Here is a 19,628-nt window from a genome sequence, read left to right as displayed (position 1 = left end):
AATATATGTAAAGATTAAGCACAAATATAGTTAATTACACCATAGAATGCACAGTGTAATAGTACACTAATGTAAAAACATTGAATAACACTGACACAAAACACCCAGGCTCCCTGCTCAGCTACACGAGCTGGCTCGCTCGCGCTCTCTCTGTAGCACACACACACACACACACACCACGCACCCGCTCCCCTCAACCTGTCAGCAGCACTTTTTTAAAATGAGTTTTAAGCACAGCGGAAAAAAAAGGAACATTAGAACAAATACAAAATTTATTTAAAAACCAACCACAAGCAACCAAATAAGTAACAAGATCACGCTATTTTAGCCCTACAGCCCGATCGCTGTAAATACTTTTTTTAAAATGAGTTTTAAGCACAGCGGAAAAAAAGGAACATTTGAAAAAAGAGAAAAGTAACATTGCAACTAATCACGCTATGAACAACTCCATCTGTAAACACTTTAATGAGTTTTAAGCACAGGGAAAAAAGCGAACATTTGAAAAAAGAGAAAAGTAACATTGCAACAATTCACGCTACGAACTGAAAAATTAACTTTTGAAAAATCCGTAATACAAAAACCACCAAGAAAACTAATCTTGCATGAGTCGAGTTATGGCATGAAGTGTTTTCCTTCAGGTGTTTTCTCTTGTGTGATTTCTTGGGTTTCTGGTGTTTTTAGCTGTTTAGCTGGTGGGAGTGAAAGCCTCATGCAGCCATTCCAAAAAGAAAGTTCTTGTGACCCAACCTTTCCTGATGCCCTTCACATTACTGATGATATCGTCATCATATGTAAATACAAGCTAAAATTTTTCTTTACTTTGATTTCAATTTTCTTCAAAACTTTCTTCTCACCACTCTTCACTTGCTTAGAAGCCATAGTTAACTACAAAAGCACACAAAATACTGTAGAGCACAAAGAAAGCTCAAGTAAAGCACGCACGTCTGACTGAGAACAATGAACCAGCCAGGCAGGCAGGCACGCGGCTCGCTCTCTCTCTGCTGTGTGTCAGTAGCAGGCAGGCACGAACGTGCACGCAAACCTCCCCTCCCCTGTCAGTAGCAGGCAGGCAGGCATGTGGCTAGCTCTATTTCTCTCTCTCTCTCTCTCTTAGCAGCAGGCAGGCACGTCTGACTGAGAACAATGCAACACATGCGGAAATCATAGGCCCGCACAAACCGAAAGGGAAACTGGCTTTGTTCGTATACCCAGTGTGTGGTCGTGAACCGAGGCAGAAGTTTGCCGAACTTTTTGGTTGTGAACCGAGTTGTACGTGAACCGAGACATTCGTGAACCAGGGTTCCACTGTACTTTCAATTAGTGTCGATTCCATTTCAGGGGCCTCATGTATAAACGTACGCACAAACATGCTGCATATACGTCCGTCTCCACACTCGCATCGTGATGTACAAAAACTAAACTTGGTGTAAAGCCACGCACATTTTCATGCCAACTCAATCCCTGGCATACACAAGTTCTCCTCTCAGTTTTGCAAACTGGCAGCACTCAGCGTAGAAGCAGTGCTTTTGTTCCAGTGTGGTTTCCCGTCCTTTTTTAGATCCACATCCCTGACGGCATTATCAAATACACTGAAATTAAGTGCATATTGTTCATTAGTTTAAGGCATCTGATTGTAATTAACCTGTAACAATATAATGGTCCACAGAATGGCCAAACTGTTCCAAATACCATAGCTGCTTTAGCGTTGTTACTCTCACTGCATCTTCTTCTTCTTCTTCTTTCAGCTGCTCCTGTTAGGGGTTTGCCAGATCGGATCATCTTTTTCCATATTACTCACACTGCACCACTCAGAAAATTTATATCACTTTATCTGTGTGTGGAATCACAGCTTTACAGCAGCTGATTGGAAAGAGAATTATCGGTATACGGCATCTAGCACACACTGCTTCAGCCATGCTGTCTATTTGAACTGCTCCCATACCGCAAACGCTTCAGAGCCTTTCCTGTACGGACCTCGCAGTTTAGAAACAGTTTTATCCCAAGAACTATAAACGCAATCAATCAATCCATCAAATTCTCCTTGTAGAACTGTTTGTACTTGTAAGTACAATTGCCTCACTGTAAACTTGCAATACAGTTATAATATTGCACAACCTGAGCCATTTTAGCTTGTATTTACATATGATGACGATATCATTTTAAGATGAAATGCAGCAAAATATGTTTATTACATTATACAGATAAAATGTTAACATCATTTAAATAATCTATATTGTTAATAATTAAACATGTTAGGAAACGGTGTTGCAGCGCTAGCAAAGAGCTGGCATCCCATTCAGGGATTGTTCCTGCCTCGCGCTGTATTCTTGCTGGGGCTGGCGCGACACTAGAAGAATAGATGGATAGAATAATTAAACATGTACTATAAAGGTATTAGTTATTTCAATGTTCCTTAAAAGTTTAGAAGAATCTGTGTTCTAAGCTTACAGATGGCTTAACGTCTATTACAGAGCTGATTGTGTGGTGGTTGGTTATTTGTAGAAAGAAAAGGAAAGATAGGAATTGGGGGTTAGTACAGTTCAAAGAGACAGTACTGCTGCAATAAACTATTTCATCAAAGGTCACGCACGGCGCAGCAAACAACTTGTATGAGGCAGGAACAATCTCTGGATTGCTTACCAGCTCATCAATATCACTGTGCCACCATGTTCCCATGTTTAATAACATGCTTTAATTCCTATCATCATGAAAAGTACACATCTCAGTATTTAAATTAATCAGAGAGCTGTAATATCATGAATGTAAGGGATTATGTGTCCTGTCAGAGGAAGAGAAAGCCCATTTAGGAAGCACGTAGGGGTGGGGGTTGATTTGTTTTCAATCCTATTCTTGTAAAATTGATCTATTTGTATGGAATGTTGTGTGATTTCAATAAAATCAATAAAATGAAAAAAAAAAGCAAAAAAGTGATTAACACACATACAGCAAATATAGAAGAGCATATACAAAACAAAGCATTTTGAAGTGCTACTTTAGTTACAATGGGATTTGAGAAACTAGCAAATTAAATGATTTTAAGATGAAGTTTATGATGTTCTACTTTAATTACAAAATAAATTACGTGATTAAAGAGGAAATTTCGAGCTTTTTTCCCTACTGGGTCCCTATTTTTATTTCTTTTCTCTGTATCCTAATAAGCTTTCATAGGACACTCAGACGGTGGGCTACGACTTGCCTTTTCACAGCAACACTGATATCTGACAACTTCTTTTTTATTTCGGGCATCGTGCGACTTTGTGAACATGAGCTTTCAAGTTTCACTGACACTCTATGTCACTCGATCAACTTCCTTTTGTTGTTTATACCACTGTTTAAACCAACAAATAGTATGTTTTTCCTTGCCTCCACTTGGTATTCGCTGAAATTCTTCTATTTTCCCCTGTGCTTTTGCCATTGCCTTTTCGCAGAACACTGAGCTTAAGGGCTAGTTATATTGATTTGCATATTCAAAGAGGTGTAATTCTGGGAGGAGTTGAGGAGTGGCAGCAGGCGCGTGCACGTGCGTTACTTTTCATGCTGACCAGGATTTATGAAGCGGAAGAATGTGGAAGTTGGTGTACGCACAGATTTATGCATCTGCATTTTTTTGTGCGTACACACATTTCCACTTTTGTCCGTACACCCTGTTTAAGTGTGAATTCTACGCACAGCATTATGCAAGAGGCCCCAGATGTTACACACACAGACCAGCTCATATGCATTATGCGCTATGTGTCACCTGACGGCTGCATCACGGAGTGTTTTGTCAAGTTTCTACCAATTCAAAGTCATTCGGGAGAGTCACTGTGCCAGTCTGTTCTTGGTGTTTCAGAAGACATGGGTATTAATATAAATGACTGCAGATGCCAGTGTTATGATAATGCAGGCAACATATTTTGAGTTTGCAGTGACCTGCAAACACGCCTCAAACAGATCAACCTTTTGGTCGAGTGGGTACTGTGCGCTGAACACATACTCAATTTAGTGGGACTTAACAGTATTAACTGCTGTCTTAATTTTTTAAATTTCATCCAGACACTTTTAAATTTTTCTTCCAAGTCCACATTCCAATGGCAGACAATTACAGTGGGTTTTGAGCCTTAATGACAACCACAGGATAGAGACTTTGAAAGGCCTTTCAGATACTAGATGGTCAGCACACGCGCTAGCAATAAAAGCACTACATCAGAACATGGCAGTTTGCTGATGACCTGAACCTTACCTTACCTGATCCAAAACCTTACTGCTATGGATGAAGCCCGGACACTCTATGCAAAGATGGAAAAACTAGAGATTTCCTTTTTGTGTAACATGTGGCACCACATACTGCAACGCTTTTGCAAGACTAGCACTGCTCTGCAGGCAGTTGATTTGGATTTATGTAACACTGTTAATCTTATCAGCTTATTGAGGAATTATGTAGCCGGCCAGCAAGATGATTTTGACAACTTTGACAGTGATGTAAAAAACATGTCACTAACTGTGTCCCAACACTTCAAAGTGGACACAGAGTGGCACAGATAAAGGAAAAAACAAGCAGATGAATCCACTGAATCTAACTGTGAGTGGTCAGGCTGAGACAAGTTCAAAACAACAGTTTTTATCGCCGTCATAGACTGACTCATTGCCAAACAGGATCGGAGGTATCACTCCTACAATAACATTGAGCAGACGTTTGGATTTTTGAACAATATTCCCTCCATCTCTGTAGAAGATCTTTGAAATGGAGGACTAATCTTCAGAAGAAATATGCGGGTGATCTGGAGGGAGACTTTGTGGATGAAATTGGACAATTCTGAGAATTTATTAAAAAAAAACAAGAGCATCTCAGCAAGGTCACTGCTGCAACTTATACGAAGAAGAAAATTAAAGTCAATATGTCCAAATGTTGATATAGCACTCCGGTTATTTGTGACTTCACCTGTAATGAACGCTATCAGGGAGAATTAATTTTCAAAACTGGAACTAGTTAATAACAGACTGAGATCCACAATGGGCCAAAACAGATTGAATCAACTGTCTCTGGATTTTACCAGCCTCATCAAGGACTTCCCTGTCAAAAAAACAAGGAAGAAAATCTTCTAAAGGTAGGAAAATGTATATTTGCCATATGATTGTGCTGCTATTGTGTTATTCCTTTGTGTTACTGTATTGTTTTTTTATGGGTCTTATTTGTTTTATTCAATATGTGTGATTTTGCCTCAGTAATTTAGTGTGGCCTGTACTATACTGTACTATATTGTACCTGAAATCTAAAAGCAGTTATTAACTTACAGATACACTGTTAACGCCTTTTATCTGTAGAGCTGCTGTCAAGGTATTTCCGCAGATATTTGCTAATGCTAGTGTGCTGCGAGTGGGTGCATTTTGGCTATGTAATATTTTCAGCAAGCGATTACAATTGGCATTACATTTTTTTTTCTGGAAAAGCATTATGAATAAGTGGGGCCTGCCCATATCCTCTGCAACAGGGGGCCCAAATAAAGCGTAGCCTTAATCCGGCTCTGGTCAAGTCAACATACCATTTCTTAACAGTTTCGGTGTTCGGGAATTCACAGCATTTTCCATTTCCACACGAATATCTTTAGAGTCACCAGTGTCAATAAGGTGCTTCACCTTTAGAAAACAACAAAAACAAAAGTACATGAGTTATGAAATTTGAAATTCTTAACTTAAAACCTTTTTTATTTATTTAATAATTCAACTATAAATGTCTTGAAAAAAATTCTGAAAAAAATATTAATTTCATATTAATATGTTCCCCATTACCCTCAAGTAAATGAACAGGTTCACAGAAGGATAGATGGAAAGAACGATGAAATTTACTGCATTTATCAATCAAAAATATTTTAACACTAGAATTACCAGAGCCTACGAAAAAACTCATAGATCCGTCCCATCTTAGATCGCTTCTTAAATCCGTTCACACATCTCCGCCAGCGTCTTTTGTCTTCTAAATGTGCCAATAATGACAATCTGCAAGCAGCTAGCTATTCCAACCCCCCACCGACTTAGAACATGCACGAACTTCTCCCAGCTCATGCCTTGATTGATTATCTGGGAGTGAAGCGGAGTTTTTGAGTGGAAATAATAGATTGTTATTTGGAACGAACGCATTTCATGTGTGTTCCGTATATACAGTAATCTGTGTAAACACATTTTTAAAACAGAAACGTTTTTCATATTCTAGTAGTAAATGACAAAATGTAGGCATAAACTATATAATGTATGAAGCCTGAAGTCCAAATATCAAAGAAACACTTTTACAAAAGGTACAAATATAATAGAACAAGTGCGCTTTTATTCAAAAATATAACTGCAGAAAAAAAGCTTGTTGTTATCGGCACATTTAGAAGACAAAAGACGCTGGCGGAGATGTGCGGATAGATGTAAGAAGCGATTTAAGATGGGACGGATCTACGAGTTTTTTCATAGGCTCTGGTAATTCTAGTGTTAAAGGTTAAAGAAACAAAGGAAGGAAACTACATATCTTTTATAATATTGGTAAAAAAAAAAAAAACGCTTGAACAAAACTTTAGGATACCTTCATTCTACACCACTTTGAAAAATGATATACAAATTCAAGAATATTAACATGATTTCATACTGTACAGATACACATTATAAATTAAATTAAATTTTTTTTAAAACAATTAACTGCAAAAAGATTTCCTAAATATAGTTCTGGAATATTTTATTCCTCAATTTAGTTTTTTTTCACTTGTTCTAATGGTAACTTTATTTAAGTGCATTACATTAGAAATGACCAATCCAAATTAAATAAAAATTGCTAAAAAGTGTATTTTATATTACTGCACTGGTATAAAAAGCAGATATTGATGCCTACCTGATTGGGTCTTAAGAAATTAAGGCTGATGTTTGGGTATCTAGTAGTAGGGTCAACACTGAACTGGCTGAAATTTTTGTTAACATTCTCTGGAGTGGTCTGAGGAAGCAGTCGGTAAATACTTTCCCTAAAACAAGAAATACAGACTTAAGTGAAGTTAAAAAGAAATTTTTATTTCCCTGCCAAAAGTGGTAACACAAGGATTGCTTGAAAATAGATTTAGTGCAAAAACTACATGCTTGTCTGACAAGAGTGCAAAATTTGTTATGAACCATGTAGCAAACTGAACTGGTCACACAAACTTATTATTTCAACCTATGTATTGCAACTGTAAAATTAGCAAAGATTATAAGCTCTTTACTGATAGATGGAGAACTCACCACTTCTGTACTGCTGTCTTCTTACAGACAGAAGATGCCTCTTGTACACAGCTAAAGGTAACAGATCATCTAATACTAATCTTAAAAAACCAAATACAGTACTCATAATTTGGCAAATGCGTTTATAAAATTTTTATACAGTTCAGTTTTATTGCAAATATGAAAAACTCAGTTCCTTAACCTTAACTGAGTAAATGTCAATCTCTACCTAATTATTTTTATGTTCACCTTCTACATTAGTTGTAATGCCAGACTCGTATGCAAGCATAACTTTTAAGAATATAGATACAATACAAATGAGAGCAATTATAATTTGATTGCTTGTTGACAGGTATAATATACTCAACTTGAGCATTTTCAATAAATTAAAGAACTTCTAAAGGTGTGTGGCACACTCCTGACAATTTTTTTTCTTTGCCCTAAAGTCGTCTACAAATCAGTTTCAAATGATAAGAAATGTTAGCTGATGATAGCTACACAATTTTCCCATATGAAGACAAATCACTGTTCTCCCTAGCATCTTTTAGCCAGTGGCTCTGCGTGGTTAGTTGAGCACCTGGCTGTCATCTCAGCCGCAGATCTACAGGCACAGCCAGATCTAATGAGATGGCAAGGGACGAGCAGGCAAATATTTTAGAAGCAGGATCGCAAGTCGCGAAGGGAGAGGTGCAGGATAGGATATTGCCAATCACTTGATGCTAAAGCTAATAGCGGGGAAGAGGCAGAGCAGAGTTCACAAGTAAAAAGTATGGGGAGGTGGGCTTTCAAGAGTGGGGTGTACATGGTAATAGTGGGGGCGGAGCAGCTTAATACAGTAGCAAGGAGTATAGAGAGGTGGGCAGGTGAGGGGGGGGTATACATGCTAATAGCAGATTGGCCGTTCACAAGCAAAGAGGATGTAGAGGTGGGCGGGCAAGAGGAGGACTGATAACAAAAAGAAGTGTAGTGGAACCAGCCTGACAGATATCAGAAAAAAGGCGTCAGAAATTGACGTCTCTGTTCTCAGCGTCGGTGCAGTCTGTATGGTGCTGCAAAGCATACAGCAGCTCTCTTCATGTTCAGTACATAGCAAACCAAAATATTATATGCAGTATATATGATATAAAAGCTGTATTTCTGCTTGATAGAATCTGAGATACATAAAGGTTGCTCTCTCAATGTTTAACATGCAGTTAGTACTGAAGTCATATCAGTTTATACACAGAGGTAATGTAGATTTAATGGAATAAAGGTCTGTCTAATAATGATGAAAGATCAGAGAGAAGCATCACTGAACAATCACAGGCTGTTTCTTCCAGAATACTAATTAATAGGCACTCAGCAACAGGTAGCTTAAACACTGTGCAGAAAATCTTTCAATTTTCATTACTGCTGATGCTTGGTGTTCCAATTTAAACAAACAAATATACAGTAGTATGATATCACAAATAACAATAAGTTTGCCCTGTGGTGACCTTGCTCCCTGTGTTGGCTGGGACTGGCTCCAGCAGACCCCCGTGACCCAGTAGTTGGGATATAGCGGGTTGGATAATGGATGGATGGATGGATGGATGTATATATATATATATATATATATATATATATATATATATATATATACACACACACAAACACACAGTTGTTTAAGCATTAGGTGTGTTCTGTGTGCTAAAAATCCTTGTAGCACTTACTGCGGTTCCTGTTAAATTGACCCCATCCACCATTCTTATATTTGCTCATATTTGGACTTGCGTCCATATTACAAAAAGGGTGCAGAAACCCTTGCAGCAAACACTTTGTCTTGAGCAAAAGTTCTGTCACTGAATTGCTGAGGGTTTTGTACGTAAGTGTATTAGGGCCACGGTGAAGAAGAAAAAAACTATATGTCGCGTATAAATTCGACAGGTTGACTTTATTCTCGACATTTCCACTTTATTCTCGCCGTTTATGTCATGATTAAAGTTGACATGTTGACTTTATTCTCGACATTTCCACTTTATTCTTATAGTTTATTTTGTCATTAAAGTAGAATGTCGTAAACTAAATGGCATCTTAAAATCAATGTTCAATTGACGGGATTTTCTCAAACCCCGTCATAAGTTAATGTAGTACATTAAATGCTTTGTGTTAAATGTTCCCAGACTGAGTTGTTTATTACTATGCGCTTTTTAAACTGACTTCCTCTTGCAATGAGGAGGCACAGGCAGCACTCGCCACATAGAATACATTCACTTTATGATATTCCTGCTCTCTGAACATTTACAATGCTAAGATAAATACTTGATATGTATCTGCCATAGTGCAAGTGTGAACTGAATATCCAACAGGCTCTCACTTTCCCATTCAAAAGTCTTATACATAGATACTTTTAATTTTTTCCAAACGTTTTACCAACATGAGCAAAAAAAGTGTTCAGAAAACAACACTGCTCAGTTATTTCAGAAAAGAGACACCACAAACTAATGAAGGTGCGGCATTAACTCCTGATGTGGCAATTTCAGACAAAGACATTGCAGAGGCTGGTCCATCAGGAGAAATTTCTTCAGCACACACTCTGGCAATTGATAAATCTAAGCACCGCTTATCCGGCATAAACAAACAATGGTTTAAAGATTTTAATTGGCGAATGGTCAAAGAAAATGGTATGTGGTGCTCATTGTTCATGAAATATTCAAACACACACACCCCTAGGAGGGAGTTACCTCGGGTAAACGTGCCATGCACAAGAATTCAAAAAGAAAGCTTGCAGGACCATGAAAAAAGTAAAATGCATATTGAATCTTCTGCTGACCTTTTAGGACAGTGCGTACTAGAACAAACTGGAATCAGTCAAATTGAAAGATCTGTATCTGTGTTAAATAACTTACAGAGATATGCTTTTGTGGGAGCTTTAAGATCCATGCATTGGTTGGCAAAAAATGAGTTGTCACATATAATGTTGCTTGAAAAGCTGTTGGAACACTGTAAAGTAATGGGCTGTCCTTTTAACAACATCTCAATGTTGGTAAAAATGCACATTACATCTCTGAAAGAATAATGCAAGAGCTGCTGGATGTCTTAGCATTAGAAATAAAATCTAACATACTGAAAAATATACATGCAGAAAATTTTTTCAGTATTCGGTGTGATGAAACCACAGACATCTCAGTTGTAAAACAATTATTTACATTAAATGTGTTTGCCAAGCCACTAAAGAGGCCAGAATTAGTTTTGTATCAACCCACAATATGATTGATGGCAAAGCGGAGACTATAAGCAACACGCCGGGTGAGACTATGGACACTCTAGGCTTGAAAACTGCTAATTTAGTTGGGCTAGGGTCAGATGGAGTGGCTGTTATGATTGGAAAACAGAAAGGTGTGGCAAAACTGCTTAAAAATAAAACATCTGGACTCTCGGTCAACTGTCACTGTGTTAACCGCCGATTGGCCTTTGCAAGTGCCCAAGCAGCAGCTGCTGTACCTTATTTAACAAAACTGGACATCTTAAGGCGGCTGTTCTATTTCTACCAAAATTCTTCAGTTAGGATGGCTGGTTAAATAGAAATTCAAATTCATATTCTGAACATTCCCCAGATTAAGCTGAAAATGGCTAATGACACTAGATGGCTGTCCCATGCCTTTGCAGTACAGTCACTACGACAGTGTATGATAAGTGATATCCTTGGAGGGCACAGATCCTGGGGACTTTGATTATGGGAAAGCTGCAGACATCTGGGCCTCTAGGAAGAAAAGAAGAATAAATATTTAACTGAAGACACCTTCTGCATATGCAAGTTGGCTTTGAAGAATATTTAAAAAATTTTCTTCATTAGGTTTCCCATACTTTTTTCATCGTTTTCATTTTTCTTCCCGACAGCGACAATACTTGTGCCTCTTGGTTTATGTCCTAACAATTATTTAAAATTTGACTTTCAGAATCCTGAATTGGATACTTCTTAAATTTAATAAAACTATTTTGGCACAAGTGTCAAACCTTAAAAAAGGAAGTCATATTGAGCATTGGAAAATAATTTATAATAATTAACTAATAAAAATAGTGCACATTTAATTTTCCCCACCACCAAATTTCCCTGTGCCGTCCCGCCCGGCTACTTTTTCATTCCACCCTGCTGGAAAAAATTTCTGGGGAGAACACTGCAAATGTTTGTGTGGAACTTGCTAGAAAAGGTAACAGATGTCTTTTGAGTCATACATGCTTTCCCAAGGGACAAATTCTTTGAACACTCCATATATTACTAATTGTTGAGCTAATCTTTCTCTTCATTCATCTACTGTATTTGGGAAAAGAAAACCACAGTAAAAATGTTCAAATTCTTTACAATATAAGTCTTTCCAAAACAAAGCTCACTACTATCTCTTTAGTAAATATAGGAAAGTTAATTTAAAATCATATTTTTGGAATTTCTTAAAATAAAAGTAGTATTCTTCCTACTTGCAGGAACTGCTGTGTGAAACCAATTATACAGCACTATCAATTAATCCATAAAAGGGAAGTGTACACACTTGCACAAACACTCATTTGGGCAATACTGTTGAAAGTAACTTTACAGATGTTACTTGCCTGAACTTATTTTATAAATTATTTTTACATTATTGTAAGAGCCAAACTTAGAAAGTTAATGCTGCAAGTTAAACTCATATTAGTATGTGCTTAATTTGAATATAATTTTCTTTCATAGCCATAGACAAAGGTATAGTCTTTTACCCCCTGTAAGTTAATGAGATGGAACTTACTTGCTGTATCTGTAATACAGTGCGAATTTGTGTCAGTTGTTGTTTAGAATAGGTCCCAGTGCTAAGAGGGACTGAAAGACCCATTCACAGTTTGAAAATGGGATAACCATACAGTTTTCTGACCATTTAGAAATGGTTCAACTGTAAGCAAATTTAAAGAATTAAACAAGATATATAAGCTTTAAACAGAACTTTTCTTACACAAAAACATTTTTCTTTGCTATATCATTTTTTTCTCGATTTGTGTGTGAAATGTTTTACTTTAAATTTTTACTAAGGTTTTTAAAACAAAGATATTTTGTCTGTGGAATCATTTCAATGGGTCAAGCTTTTGTCAGAATCCCATGAAGCATACTGAAGCTGCAGAACTTTGGCAATTTTGGGTAAATGCAGCTACAATTATATTCCAAGTAATTTTAAATTATATGATTTCATGGTTTTCTCTTCTTTCTCCAGATTTAATATCTTTATTTTTTATAAGAGGAATTATTCATTTTTTGTATGTTGTGTATAGTGTATTGGTGATATAAGGAATTGGGCCAGAAAATATATAATGTATAATTTTGTCATTAACAAAAATCATTTTAATTAACCAAAAAATAAATAAAAAGGAAAAACTTCTGAAAACTAAAATTAAACAAAAACAAGAAAATAAATGCAAAAATGAAACTATTTTTTGCAATTTTGATTTTCCCTACACTAGTCATAATGTACATGCAAGTGTGCAGTTGACAGTATAGGTTATAGATATTATTAAAAATTTTACAATGATAAATTTGTTTAAGAAGAAGCACCAATTCATGCTCATGTGCAAGTACGCCTCGCTGGTGTCAGAATCTGTTGATTTTATTGGTCTTTCCATCCATCAGTCACTTTTCCATTCTAGAACTGAAAGCGAATGGAGAGCAACTTTCACTAAACTTCAATGAAAAGGCGCTTAAATTAAAATGTGCCATGCATAACTTTGGAAGAAAGAGCTAAATAGTTTGAAAATCAGAGTCATGGAGGATCTGTCAAGTTTGAAAAGCCACCTCCACAAATCAAATTTAGTCAGTACTTAGATTGGGGGAAAAATGTTACCTGTATACATCAAAGAAGGTAAGAATTTCAGCCAATTAACTTACTTACCACAGAAAATGCTTAAGGTCATGCGAAAAGGCATTTAACCTAATAAAGTCGTCAAGAAGGAAGTGATTGGGAGAAGAAATAGTTGCTTTGCATTGCAAGGGAGATAGGACAGACACTATCGACACTGAAGGAAAAACAGTAGAAATTAAATTGACCCCGAATTCTGGGACAAGGTGAGGTGGCCACCTGCATTTTCTTTCGTTCTTTCTTCACACTGTCCCTAGGCTTTGGAGTGCCGATTTTGGAGGGTGAGATCTGTGACCTTTTTTTTTTTTTTTAAATGGGATAGGGCCATCATCCATCTTTTCTCGATTCTTCCCAATGTGATTGCTCTTGTCGCACGGTTCTCCTTCTTTCATGGACAATAACCCTTTGGACTCTCCTGAACAGGGACTTTTTTTTTGTTTCTTCAAGTCACCTTGAGAGTTTTTGTGTATATTTATGTATATATGTGGGGTTTGTTGGGACTGGCCATCCTTTCTAATGAAAAGTGGGAATTTGGTGTTTTTAAGGGAGTGTCTATGTTATGGGATGGGCATTTCCTTGAGAGACAGTTAAAGGGGACATTATTATTTTTTTCTGTTGTAGTGTGTGAAAGTGTGTAATTGTTTAGTTTAAATATATCTAAGTTTATAAAATTTTCTCTTGTGTTGTTTCACAAACGTTTCCTTTTGTTTTTGTCATTGCTTAATACAGGGGGTCCTCGGGTTACGACACAGTTCCGTTCCTACAACAGTGATGTAACCCGAATTTTGGTGTAAGTCGAAACACACTCTAGCCTAAGTCACTTACCTATCTTAACACATTTGCAAAATCATAATCTAGAACATAAAAACACAAAATCTAAGCCTGAAAAAAAGGACATAAATATACTGTACTGTACAATGTGCTGTAGTAACAGAAAAAATAAGTGTAAAAAAATCCATACCTTTATTCCTTCTCATGTCCCAATTTTGTTAAGTTTTTATGGGAGTGAGCATTGTAAACTCAAAACGTTGTATGTCAAAACGTTGTAACCCGAGGACCCCCTGTACTAAGCTTTGAGGAGAGAAGAGGCAGAATAGCCAGGTCCAATGTGTTATTAAGAGCACAACGATTTTTTCTCAATGTAGGATTGCCCTCTTTGAGCCTTGGGTAATCATTACACACTACAAGTGCGATATACTCAATAAAAAATGGATGCTCTGTCTGTGAACATTGTTGGAAAAAAGTACAGTACTTTTGCCCTGCACAAAACACCAATTTTATAGCTTGTTAGTGTAAAATCTGTGAAGGGGTTATAAAGCGAGTTTAAAAGAATTTACCTTATGTGTATGTAAACTTATGACTTCAACTGTATACCCACATAAATATAACACAAGCTGAGCATATTATTCCACACCAACTCTGACCTTAACTCTGCAAGCAACTGCCCAAATGCTAAACAAAAATCTTTCACAGTGTGGATAGGGCAGCATGTGACAATATGTATTTTTAAACTTGCTGCAACTACATGTCTGAAAAAATTATCTTCTCTAAAAGGCAAAAAGATAAAAAGAAAAAAGCATGTCAAATAATGAAAAGTATATGCCAGAAATTATATGGCTTGTTGCAACTATCTATCTACTGCATTTGGTTTTTTCATTTTTTAGTATTTAAACACAATACAAATAAAACACCGATAAACATGTACAATTACAGTGAAACCTTGGGTCACGAACGTCTCGGTCCACATGCAAATCGGGTTACAACCAAAAGGTTTCCGGGTCGTACATGCCAATAATTTCCGCACATGTTCAGTCTCTCCCTGTGCATTCCCTGTGCAGCGAGCGAGAGATAGAGCACGAAAGAGTGAGCAGAAGAGTGCTGGAGAGAGCGTGCGAGAGAGCGAGCGAGTTAAAGAAGGCAGTAAGGCTGAGAAGGCAGTTAAAGAATGTGCCAGGCTTGTTTTTAAACAGACTGCTTCGAGCATTGTTTTAATCTCGTTGTACTTAATGAAGACTTTTTTCTATTGGATTTTAACCTCCACTTCACTTCTGCTTTTATGGGATCATTTATTTATTTAATAAACCACTTTACATAATTTGGACTTTCTTTTTGATTGTTGTTTTGTTGATTTTAATAAAAGCACTTGGCACTTTTTGCACCATCCGATTGTTCGATTGTAGTGTCTCACTGTTGTGCTCATCGGTAACATTACCGACGGTGACGGGTTTAAGGACTCCCGGAAGCAAGATGGGAGCATGCAGCGAACCCTCATCGTCACAGACTTTACCTCAAAACTGTAATCTCCTCTCCACCTAGTTCCTCCTCACTTCCTTCATGCCAGAACTCGACTCATGCAAGGTTAGTTTTCTTGGTTGTTTATGGTTAGTTTTTATATAAATTACGGATTTTTCAAATGTTCATTTTGTTCCCTGTGCCTAAAACTCATTAAAAAAAAGTGTTTACAGAGAGCGGTTCATAAGGCTATAGCGTGAACTCTTGCAATGTTAGTTTTCTCTGTTGAAGTTTTTCTCAGTGTTATTCAATGATTTTACATTTAGTTTACTATTATACTGTGCATTCTATGGTATAATTAACTATTTTTGTGCTTAAAAATCTTAAAAAAAAAATATATTTACATACAGCTCGTACGGTCCGGAACGGATTAGTTGTATTTACATACAGTCCTATGAGGGAAATTACTTTGGATCACGACCAAATTGGGTTGCAACCAGAGTTTTGGAACGAATTACAGTTGTGACCCGAGGTTTCACTGTATTTATATCTTAAAAAAAATAAACCATTAATTCAAATGGTTTGTACGGGAAACATATTTACAATATTCTTTATATACTATACTTTACAATATTTGTAATATTATCCCATTTAAAATTGCTTTGTTTAAAGAAGCATTTAATATCATGAAACAATCTTACAGAGGCCAGTACCTTTCTGCCAAAACTTCTAGAGGTGAGTTTCCTTGTGCCCAGCTGCGCACCATCCATGCAGAGTCCATGGCCGCCAAAAAACCACGAGCAATACCAGTACCCATTGGCCAAAAAGGCTATACAGTGGATACAAAAAGAAAGCCAAAATTAGTCATAAATGTGCAGTACAGTAATCCCCCGCCTATCACGGAAGTTACGTTCCAGACCCACCAGCGATAGGTGAAATTCCGCAATATAGAAAGACCACTTTTTTTTTTTTATCGTTTAAGCCTTAAAATACCATCCCACATGCTTTAAACACATGTAAACTTATTAAAACACACTTTGTAAACACACATGATATGTGGATGTCGGGCTAAGGATATGAGTAACATCTCTCTATTATAAAACATTTTAACTTCACGCAAGACAAGGCAGTGAGACAGTATAAGAGCTACTGTACAGGCTTTTAAATGATTGACACGCAGAGTGACAAGCTGAAAAACAAGCAGCACAGAGCCAGCACAAAGTCCACTTCTCCTTAGCATGTATTCAGCTCCCCCTTCCCAACACAAAGTGGCAGGAGCGCAGCACCTCAGGAGGAGGGGGGAGTTTGAGCGACGCGATTGTGACCAGATCCGAGCACTTCTCCTTAGCGTGCATTCAGTTGTCACCCCCCCCCCCCTTCAGACCGCACAGAGCAAACAGAACAGGCAAGCATCTTGGTAGAAGCAGCACAAAGTAGCTGATCTGTCCACTTCTGCTTAGCATTGAGCTGTCCCCCTTCACAAAAAGAGCGGCAGAGACATGAAGTGGAAAAAGGACAGCTGCTGTACCGGCTTTTAAGTGACTGACACAAAGCGCAACAAGCACAACACACAGCTGACCAGCAGCAGCAGCAAGACACTAGCTGAACCGATCGCATCTCTTTAGTGTGCATTCAAACCCCCCCCTTCACAACACGAGCAGCGTTATAAGTGCCTCGAGAAACATATTTAACCACGTCCGGGGCAGGAAATAAAGGACAAAGATTGTTTTAACAAAAATTTTAAAGTAAGAATGAAAATAATGCATATGTACCAATTACCATGAAAATAATCTCTTTAAATTGTTTATCTGGTAAACCAAGCGAGGGGGTGGGCGAAGCGAAGCGAGCAGGGGGCAGAGACCCCTAGTAATAATAATAGTATTAATAAATCTGCAATGTAGCGGGGGCGCGATAGCTGAACCGTGATAGAGCAGGGGATTACTGTTATACATTATTAATAAAATATATATTTTCATTAAATAAATTAACTGTTCTTTAATAAGCCAAAAAATGAAACTTCCTTCATCTGTCCAAAATGTAAAACTGCATTATAGGGATGTGGGGTGGTAGAGCTTACAATGTCAATGTCAAATGCAAACAGAGACACTCTGGATGAAACATTGGTTTCTTGCTAGGTACACATATACTTACATCCACACTCAGAGCTGCCAGTTGAACAAACATCCTTACTTTTGGGATGCAGGCTAAGGGTTCATTTATACTTCATGCTCAGAACACATACGCGCCCGTATCATGGCTGCCACACGTTCCCAGCGTTCATTTGACGCGTCATCTGAGCAGGTCCTCTGAAATTAATGCGACGCGTGCGTGAGTTGCAGTACCAGCAAAAAAGTCAGGGGGTGCAGTGTGCTAAAAGTCGGGATGTGACGTCAGAGTCTCTGTTTACTATCTACATGTGACAGAAAGCCTCTATGCGGATCATACGGGATCAATGTGCGTATGTTTGATGAATGGTTCGATTTGGTGAAGCAAAATGCCGACATACAGATGCATTCGTGGTGCTTTTATATTCAAGTGTCACATATTCCCATTCATAATGACACTATACATTTTAAAAGTCTCACATACCATCTTTTGTGCAGTCTTTTTTTTTTTTTTTGCAACTTCACAACAGCAACATAATGTACAGTGCTATATTTGAGCCACTGCGAAAAAAAAATTAAGGACATGGTGAAAACGTGTATTTTGTGATTAAACTGGAAATTTCGGCTTTAATCTTGAAATGTCCACTTTAACCTCATAGTTTACAGTACTTTATCATTAAAGCAGACCATCATAAATGTCACCTCAGTTTTTAATTGCTACAGCAAGCAGCAATAGATCACCACACAGAACACATTAAATGTATAATATTCCAACTCTCTGCAAATTTAGAATCTTTAGATTTATACTTGATATCACTTTCATGATGAAATGTATTAAAGTGTGTATGTTACATTTTATAGATAAATCATTAATTTCATTAAAATAATCAATACTGTCAATAATTACATACGAGGGGGACGTGGTGGCGGAGCGGTAGAACTGCTGTCACGCAGGGAGCCACATCACTGGTACTCCATGCTTGGATTCCACATTGTGCTCTGGTTTCCTTCCAAAGATATGCAGATTTGGGAATTTGGTGCCGCTAAAATGACTCCAGCGTATGTGTGTGCTTGTATTCAAGCCTTGTGCCCAATGCTTGCTGGAACTGACACAATCCTGGATTGATGGATTTAATCATTAAACATCCTTTACAGTGATACTGTGGTAAGGTATCATCGGAATTTAATGGGTGTTCCAGGCAATTCACAACACAGAGAAGTCAAACATGTTTTCACTGTGATAATATCTCGCACTGCCACCTGCTGGATTCCTCCAGATTTACATAAAGTACGTGCGCAAGTATAAACAGTAAAACGCTTGTGTAGCAGGAGCATCCGCTGTAGCATGCGCTGTGTCGTGTGAAGTATAAACTTGGCCTAAATCTTCTTAAAGAATGTTGTGAATAACCATCAGATAACCCAATATGCTAAATCTAAGGCAATACCAATAATCCATTTTTTCCTGTGACATACTTCTGCCATTCTGAAATCAATATTTATTTTTTATTCTGTACATATTGATAAGTAAACTTTGAGTTCCTTTAAACATTCTTGGCTTTTGGCAGTTAGCTTTTTTTCTAAAACTATCCAAAAGTACAAATTTAATACTAACTCTCATTCTATTAGTTAATTATCTTAATTGAAAACATTCTGCAGTGTAGCCTAAAATATCAGAACAGCAAATTTTGCTAGGTTAGTTTGACTGGAAGGTTCTCAAATAAAATGTTTAGCTGATAAAGAAGCAGCAAGATGTAATGCAGACAAAGTGGGTTTTCCCCACTGGTTTTGTGGCAAACCATGCACTTGTCTAGACAGTGTTCCAATTAGATGACTAATTAAACTTGGATAGTAATATTTTAAGGCACTGTGGCAAAACGGAGCGAGGGTTGCATACTTCTGTTTTGTTATCCCTGAAATTCACAGTGAAAAGTAACCACACAGACAGCATTGCTAATGTCAGTTTCTGCAGCATATATTTGATTTGTAATAACATAATCCTAGCATCAGATTTAAAAATTATAATTTTCTTTTTTTACTCAATCATCATTTGATACTGTTAGGATTTTCAACTTATCATGCACACCTAAATAACCGTATGTTTTAAGTCCATATTTGACTGAGTGTCAATCTATACTAGTATATAAGCTTTCTTTCAATGAAAGCATACTTCCAAAAAGCATGACAAAAGGACTCTCTCAAACAACCCTTCTAAAGTATCAATATTGTGTATACAGTTACAAAAATATAAGCTATA

General features: G+C 37.3%; 1 protein-coding gene across 23 annotated transcripts in view; it reads right to left on the bottom strand.

Moving 5' to 3' along the window:
* The window catches only part of LOC120533808 (protein-methionine sulfoxide oxidase mical3a-like), a 457,937-nt gene that overhangs the window by 224,065 nt on the left and 214,244 nt on the right, over window positions 1-19,628 (bottom strand). For all 23 annotated transcript variants that reach the window (XM_039760805.1, XM_039760806.1, XM_039760797.1 and 20 more), the window contains 3 exons: window positions 15,983-16,098; window positions 6,848-6,974; window positions 5,523-5,616 (listed from right to left, as the gene is read on the bottom strand). In XM_039760805.1, coding sequence (XP_039616739.1) covers window positions 5,523-5,616; window positions 6,848-6,974; window positions 15,983-16,098 — 337 coding nt within the window. The remainder of the gene's footprint in view (window positions 1-5,522; window positions 5,617-6,847; window positions 6,975-15,982; window positions 16,099-19,628) is intronic.

The sequence above is a fragment of the Polypterus senegalus genome, chromosome 8 (assembly GCF_016835505.1).
Source record: "Polypterus senegalus isolate Bchr_013 chromosome 8, ASM1683550v1, whole genome shotgun sequence".
NCBI lineage: Eukaryota > Metazoa > Chordata > Cladistia > Polypteriformes > Polypteridae > Polypterus > Polypterus senegalus.
This window is presented reverse-complemented; position numbering and strand designations above follow the sequence as displayed.